Source organism: Tupaia chinensis, unplaced genomic scaffold, assembly GCF_000334495.1.
Source record: "Tupaia chinensis unplaced genomic scaffold, TupChi_1.0 Scaffold000311_2, whole genome shotgun sequence".
In the NCBI taxonomy this organism is placed as follows: domain Eukaryota; kingdom Metazoa; phylum Chordata; class Mammalia; order Scandentia; family Tupaiidae; genus Tupaia; species Tupaia belangeri.
Window position 1 is genome coordinate 2,491,582 of NW_006159803.1, and position 8,472 is coordinate 2,500,053.

At 39.7% G+C, this 8,472-nt stretch overlaps 1 protein-coding gene across 1 annotated transcript; it reads right to left on the bottom strand.

The window, feature by feature from the left end:
• Positions 1–1,217: 1,217 nt before the first annotated feature.
• Positions 1,218–6,556, bottom strand: SLN (sarcolipin). Its single transcript, XM_006150953.3, has 2 exons — positions 6,469–6,556; positions 1,218–2,040 (listed from the first exon to the last, which is right to left on the bottom strand). Exon 2 carries the CDS (start codon positions 1,966–1,968, stop codon positions 1,873–1,875), a length of 96 nt encoding a protein of 31 aa, XP_006151015.1. The 5' UTR covers positions 1,969–2,040; positions 6,469–6,556; the 3' UTR covers positions 1,218–1,872.
• Between the last annotated feature and the right edge of the window lie 1,916 nt (positions 6,557–8,472).

Genomic DNA, 8,472 nt, shown 5'->3' on the forward strand with positions numbered 1-8,472 from the left:
AGAAAAGTGGTGATGATTGTGGCAGGCAGATGTCTTGGAGGTTAAGGCAGCTAAATCCCACAGAGCCAGCTGCTTGGTTGGAGTCATGGAGTACTGAGCCCAGTGGTTTTTCTCAATGGCACAATGTGCGTGTCCAAACTCCTGAGAGAAGATTAGAGAACAAGAGATTGCAGGGTAGTCACCCCTCAACCGTGGGATGCCTTCTCACTTTCCCCATCTCCCTCTGTCTCTGGCAAGTGCAAATGACCCATAGCAAAAAAGATAAAAAGAAAGAAAAGAAAGAAAGAAAGGAGGTGATGATAGACAAAGAGAAATTACACAGAATTACCACTTACTCTTATCCAGTTAGGCTGATACTTTGGAATGCTAAACAACGTGAGGGTAGAATTTAAAATGATAACATGGTTTGGAGACCTATTAATAAAAAATGATGCAGTCCCCAACAGAGATTAAATAAGATAATATTCTGTCATCCTAGCTTCACCACTTTTATCTGGTTACTGAGGTCTCTGATCCTCTGTCCACATGTCTGCTAATGGCATAATGTATGAAAGGGTTTCACCTATCCTAGACTCGGTAAATGGTGCCTGTTGTACATGTTGTACATGCTGGAATCAGGACAGCATCAGTAGTTTGTAAAGTCATTGACTTTCTACCAATGCAACCAGAGTTGAGAACCACAACAGTATGTAGGCAATGTCTCACTGATGGGTTGAATTAATACTTAGCAAGAAATGCCTTAATAAAGGGTGCTGTGAACAACGAGTTTTAACAACATTTCTGTTTGTTCTCCATGGTGACCTCAGAATTGACACAGTAACATCTTAGTCTAACATGGGATTTTCTAGCAACATGTTTAAGAAACGTCCATGTTATAAATTTCTTTTATAAACATATATGTACATTTATATTTTCTATTTTCCTCAATTTATAACCATAGTTTATGAAAGATTAGCTCTATTTGAATAATGACAGTAACCATACTGGAATAGCCTTCTCCTAGGGACATTATTCATGTTCTAGTTTTACTATGGCTAAATAATTTGAATATTTATGTTAAGACAAACATAGAGCTATTGTGGGGTAGAATATATATTTCTTGTCAATTCTAAAGCTACAAGACTTCAAAAAAGCAGTACCTGCTTTTTATCAGGTACTTCTCTACTCCAGAGCTCCTAGTAGAATGAATTTATTCTCCCTCTGCCCTTGAAACTAGTTTAGGGGGAAAGTTTGAAGACCATCGAACCAATGGAATCATTTGAAATGTGACACTCTCGCTTGACTTGGTTTCAAATCCTCAGCAGTTGGAGCTTCTTGGCTTGTCTCAAATGCTAGAAATACCGTAGCATTTGTCACTTCGATTCCAGCCAAGGGTCAAATGCTGTATCACACATAGCAGCTAAAATAAATTCTTTAAGTTGTTTTTGTGGTTGACTTAACTTTATTCACATGATAGCTATAGAGGCTGACAAAGACTTCCTCTAACAATCCTTCTGGAGGGTTGAATTAGTGTTTGGTTGCAGCCAGTGTGGGTTGAAGGGTTGTGTGGTGAGACAGATGAGGGGCTTGATACATACATCTTCGTGAATCTGGTTTAATTTTAACCTTATGGCTTGTCTAACACATTTGCAGCAGGAGTTGGGGAATAAATCTAATGCTGACTGACACACACTTGGCAGGCCTTGAGAGCAGCATCTTTAAAGAGCATACAATCAATCCTAGCACTGGGGTGCGGCGGACATGGTGAGTGCTGGTCAGAGGTGCTGTGAGTGCCAAGAGCAGCACCCTTGATAACGACGGCAGTGGGATCTCAAGGCATTCAGCAGGCAGCTCTGGAGTGTCTCATTAATCCCAGGAGTGTGCCATGGTCTCTCAGTACTGATAGGACCTCACAAGGAGCCACATAAGGATAACTGTAATCAGGACCACAGTGAAGTTGAGACACAGCTCCCGGGTGGATCGCTCCATTATCAGTGACTTGCTGAGAACTTCACGCAGACTTCTGAAAGCACACCAAAGACCTCCGGCTTGTCCTCACCCCTAACAGAGATAACAAAGAAAATACGGAGAGATTCATGAGCATTACGATGAAGTTCATTCTTTCCTGTCAACAAATAGAAATGCTGTGGGAAAGGAGCATTAGAGGCTGCATTGTGTGCCCCCCTACCCCACCACAACAAATTCATACGTTGAAGTCCTAACCCTCAGCATCACAGAATGTGACTGTATTTGGAGGCAGAGTCTTTCGAGAATAGTTTACATGAGTTCCTTAGGAAGAGTCCTCAGCCAATATGACTGGCATCCTTATAAGAAGAGATGAGGATAAAGATACATGTGAAGGGGCCAGCAAATGACATAATGGTTAGGTTGCTGGACTCCCACATGGACAACAGTGGTTCAAGTCCCACATGTGATGGCTTAAAATTCATGCTGGGTGCATGAGTGTGCATGCTCAAAATTCCAAGAGGAGAATGGAGGAGAAGGGATTGCGGTGTGGCCATTTCCCTTGGGGAGGCGATTTCTTGCTTTCTGTCTCTCTGTCTTTCTAGCAAGTATAAGAGCCTTATAGGAAAAATCTCTCTTAAAAAATAAATAGGCATGTGAAGACTTAGGGAAAAGATGGCCATTTACAAGCCAAGGAAAAAGGCCTCAGAAGAAGCCAACACTGCTGACACCTTGATCTTGGACATCTGACATCCAGGCCATCTTTGGATTAGAGCTACAACTCTTCTCTAAGTCTCCCACCTGCAGACCTACTCTGTAGATTTTGGACTTGCCAGCCTCCATAGTCCCATGAGCCAACACACACACACACACACACACACACACATACACACACATACATTCTATTGGTTGTTTCTCTGAAGAACTCTAAGCCTAGCTTCTTTGTCTGATGTCATAAGGATCAAATTGTTTTTAATCAATAATTTTTATTAACACAACAATTGTTGCAATGAGAATTTTTAGTACATGACTATAATGTGTAATGATTCAATTGGGGGTTGTTTTTTCCTGTGATAATTTTGTTGATGTTTTTAAAATAATAATTATTATTGGGACCAGCAGTTGGCATAATGGCTATGTCACTGGACTCCCATGTAGTCAATCATGGTTCAAATCACAGACCCAGTGGCTTAAACTCACGCTGGGTGTGGGTTCATGCGTGCCCAAGATCCCGAGAGGAGACTGGAAGAGAAGGGATTGAGGTGTGGCCATCCCCTTTGTGGGGTGATTTCTCACTTTCTGTCTCTGTCTTTTTGATGAGTGCCCTATAGCAAAAACCTCTTATATATATATATATATTACATTTTTCTCCAATTTCCATACGTATGTGTATGGATGTGCTCACTTAGCTAACTTAGAGTAACAGTGAACAGGGGTATCAAAACAGAAATGTGATGGTTTGATATTATTCTTGCTTTGAAATATACATGGAAGTAGAATATCACAATCTTTCAGGGTTCGTGCTGCCATAGGTCTTCTTCTAACCCTACATGAGGTAGTTTCGACAGCTGCATGGCCTCTTACTAGCCCTGCCCTGGGCACAGAGCCTACTGGGATCAACCAAAAGTCCCTCACATAGCAGGCACACCGTCCAAACAACAAGTGTTAACCTCCTGGGTACTTCTATTTCAACAAGGGCTTGTGCCAGCTATTTTTAGTCAGGTCCAGGATGTGCCTGGATTGTAAATACTTCAAAGATCAACAATGGTATCTTCATATACTGGGTACAAATCGTGTATGCAAGAAATGATACTTTGAGAAGATATCTCTGTAGCCAACCATATTCTTACCTTCAGTGATGTACTATGATGGGCACTCTGTTTAGGCAATATAAATGAAATGAAAGAATTCTATATTTTAGATAATTTGAGATAATTAGATATCTTACTTTAGATATGTAAGATATCTAAAGTATGCTAAGGAATGGAAATTTTTAGAGGGAAAGGATGTTTCATTTGTTTGCTAAGGTAGACAATCAAGGGGCTGAAAGGGTTATTGGCCGACTTTTTGTCTCAGTGGTATTTTCAGCCATCTAACCTGACCAAATTATTCATTTTAATTACTGTATTTATTGTCTGGTCAATAGATAACATTATTAATTGTGTAGATTTAAGCTGGTCCCACATTTGTCATATTATATGATTGTTAGCAAAACATGGAGGCTCAGATGTGATGCTACCAACCAGTAGGCTTTGACTCCTGGTTAAAATTTGGCTGATTATTACTGGTTTATGTTTCATCTTCCTTTTAATTGTTATCCATCTTTTGGCCGTCTGCATTGTAGGAAAACATAAGCGAATGAAAATGAATAAAGGAAGAAGAGAGACTATATAATGCACACAATGGCCATGCCCATAGTGCCAGTTAAGCACTGCTCAGAGAAAGCCAGATTCCATGTGGTCAACCAGAGTTCGAGTCCCAGCAACCTGAAAAACACACTGGGCATGTGTACATACCCCAGGATCCTGATGGGATGAAGAACTGGAGGAAATAAGGATTGGAGCATGACAAGCCTCTTTGTAGTATGCTTTGTATTTTCCCCTCCCTCTCTCACTTCCTTCTTTCTCATGTGCAAGTGTACCATATGGCGTGTGTGTGTGTGTGTGTATAATGTATACATAACCAGAGGAAAACAGGAAGGTGATGAGTCCAGTCAAAAAGCCTGGAAGCAAATGAATGAGAATTAAAACAGCCTTCTCTACACTTTTTAATGAAGCCTAAGCCTAGCCCAAATGCCCATTTATTTGGCTTACTTCTCAAGAAATGCAGAGATATGCAGAAAGTATGAAACTTGTTTATAATGATCAAAACAACCCAATTCAGGGATGGCGAGTTAACTGTCCCACCAAATCTACTTATTGAGATTAAAATCTTAAATAAAAGGAATCACAAATAGTGGCCCAATAGGAATATAGTCATAAAAAAAAAGAAAATGATGCTGAAAGCTGTTTTACACTCTGTTCATGTTATCAGTACAGTTCAGGCAAGTGTCACGGTGATTTTGATCTCCCCCAAGATTACAGTTGAGAAACCGACTTTTAGAGAGAGGTTAAGTTGTTTATATAATGACACATAATGGGACAGAGGCAGAGCCAGAACTGGCAGACTAGGGTTAGTTACTAGAATTGAGGTCACTCCATGGAAGTAATTACAAGAATGGGTTGATATTACAAATTTAGCATAAATTTCAACTACCACAGAAAACAATTTGGCATTTTTCCATTAAGCTTGAAAATTCTTACTCTCCACTATCTATCAATTTCACTTCTACCCAAGATAATTCAAATACATTTACACCAGGCTACATATATGAGGATGGTCACAGTAACATTTTCACAATAACTGCAAACAAGAAACAACTCAACTGTCCACGAGTGATAGAATGAATACTGAGTTGTTGTATTATAATATTATACAGCAAAAATATATATGAACTGTAACTACATACACAATGAGTGATTCTCACAATTATAATTGTTGGGTAAAAGGAGAATTTGCAACAGAAACATAGAATGTGACTCTATCTATATGAAGTAAAAAAAAGTGTGAGGGGGGACTTACATTACTTAGGAAGGCAGACATAAGATAGTAAAACTATTAAGAAAAGGAAGGATAAGATAATCTCTACATCTTGGCACCAAAGGGCAGAAGGGAGAGGTGGTCAGGAATGACTTCGGGAGTGCTGGGAGTGGCATGTCTTGACCCAGGTAATACAGGTGTTGCTTTATAATTATTATTTAAATTATGTGTGCTTTACACACTTCTCACAGTTTTTTTCAGTCATCTCTGCACTCATCACACTTCTTTCTTTCCTGTGGTTTACCTCTTACTATTTCTTGCACTTTGATGGTGACCTTACATATTTATCATTTTGTATGTTTTAAATGAATAAAACATGACAAATTAAGGTGAGAATAATCTACTTCAGTCAACACATGTGCTAACTCTAAGGCATGAACTTTGTTTTCACACACATTTATATCCTCTAGGAAGAACGAAGGCAGGTTAGGCAGCAATTCAGATCAGCAAATCTCTATTTTTTCTGCTATTAACTCACAAAATTTCAGCTTCATTTTAAACATTCCCTGGAATCAAGTTCACACCATGCGATCCACAGAGATTGCCATATAAATGAACTAAAAGCCAAAAGATAACTCTTTGAATAAACTATACAGGAAGCTTGACATCGGCCTTCTTTGAAGGAAGACTTTGAGAAGATGGTAGGCAGGCTTTCTTCTATGATACAAAAAAAAAAAAAACACCTTGTAAAAATAAGGAAGGAGACGTGCATACTCTGAGGAGAAAGAAAAGGAAAACAGAAATCAAAGAACATCTTAAGATACACTGTACAAAATGAGCATTGCCTGTGTCATTAAGAAGTATAAATATGCCTTTCTCATTTGCAGCTTTTACACACAGGCGCACACGCACACAGTATGCTAAGCATAAAAATCCTGCTGTTACCTGGAGAAGGTCAAGGACACACCCGGTGTGGTAGGTTTCTCTTTGTACTGTCCACTCTGGCTCCAGCTCCTGCCGGCCTCCCAGGCTGTCTGGACTCCTGGACTCTGAGCAGGGCCTAAAGTAGTCTGAGGGAGGTGGCAATCACCGTGATGTCACTGAGGAAGCATCTCAAAGGAACAACCTCTGAAGCTTCGAGGCTATTTGTGTTCAGGGGGACATGGAAATGTGTTGACTAAGACTTTGTTTCTTTGGCTGCCAATGCATAGGAACACCACGGGGACTTAAAACTGCTGTTTCCAGCTGACTTGAAGTGCAATTGATGTGGGTTTTAAATTTATCTCTTACATCTTCATGAATATCTCTAACATGCCTTTAAGACAACATAAAACAAGAGTAATTGACTTGTTTTAACAAATCGATTCTGATTTTGGACTGCTCTTCCTATTGAGCGTGTGACGGTGTAAAAAATGTGACTTGATTTACCATCCATAGATTTAGCTACTTGGAACGTGAAGAATTATCTGCCTTGCACCCTGCCCTGCACACCATCACACACTCCATACCACACATACACACACACGCACATTCCAGAATTTAATAGCTATCTTTAGCTCCTTCCAGATTGACTTTAGTGAAAGCTAACCTCTCTGTCACCTGCTCTACACAACTTTCCAACTATGGTGCCCATGGCAAGTTTACACGTTAATCTACAGTTTCACCTGACACAGCTGAGGAGGTGTGGTTTGTGTACGTCTATTAGCAATAACTCAGACAGCAAAATTTAGTTCTCTGGTTAGATGCTGTAGAAGGATAACCGGTCAAAAGTAGTGACAAATGTGAGTTGTCCAATACATCTGAAATAACTAAAATTACATAACTTTCAAATGTAAACACTAAGATTAGACTTAATATGAGTTTGTAACACAGATGTTTGGAGGTAAATGGAGCCTCTGATATGTTTAATTGCACTTGAAAGCAGATCAATTAGGCACTTTAAACATGACCTCAGCAATGCTGTTTGCTCAGTGAACCCTTCATAGATAATAGGGCAAATCTCCTCCCTAAATTCTCAAGTAGGGTCATAAAAAAAATGCACTTGCAAAAGGCATAAACAAAATCCTCTGTGTGGTTGTGTTCATAGTCACACCTTTCCCACCAGACCTCATAATCTAGACATTGCTAAAAGAAAGACTTCCCATCCTATTTTTCTCATTTCGACACAAATCTAATGGTGGGTAATCTCCATGAAACATTTTGTCGCCACTAGCCTTGGGAAAAAATAGCTTGTTGAAATGACAGATAGTGTATAATAATTATAGCACAATCGAACATTGGCAGTTATTTGCTGCCATCTGGAAAAACTCCTTGAATGTAGTCAGATTTCTGTCTTTTGCTTCCAAGCCCTTGCCAGATTGTTTCAAATGCTGAAAATGTTTTTCCTAGTCACCAAGTCACACCTGTCCCTTTTTTTAACCACTTGAAATTATTTCTTACCAGTTAAAAATTTATATCTTTATTGTAGAAAATTTGAAAATATATAAAAGTATAAAAAATTTTAAACTACTTTTATTTTTTTGAGAAGTTTTTGCTATAGGGGGTGTGCGCTCGCCAGAAAGACAGAGAAACAGAGAGACAGAAAGCAAGAAATCACCCCCCAGGGGGGATGGCCATGACGCAATCCCTTCTGCTCCATTCTCCTCTCAGGATCTTGGGCACACACACACATGTGCCCGGCGTGAACTTAATCCACCTGGCCCAGGACTCGAACCGTAGTTGGCTACATGGGAGTTCAGCAACATAGCCATTACGCTAACTGTTGGTTCCTTAAACTACTTTTAACCTCATCACTCAAAGAGAAATCTGTATATATATATATTTTTTTTGGGGGGGAGAGGTTTTTGCTATAGAACACATGTGCTTGCCAAAAAGGCAGAAAGAGACAGATAGAAAGAAAGCAAGAAACCACCCCCCCAGGGGGGATGGCCACGCCATAATCCTTTCTCC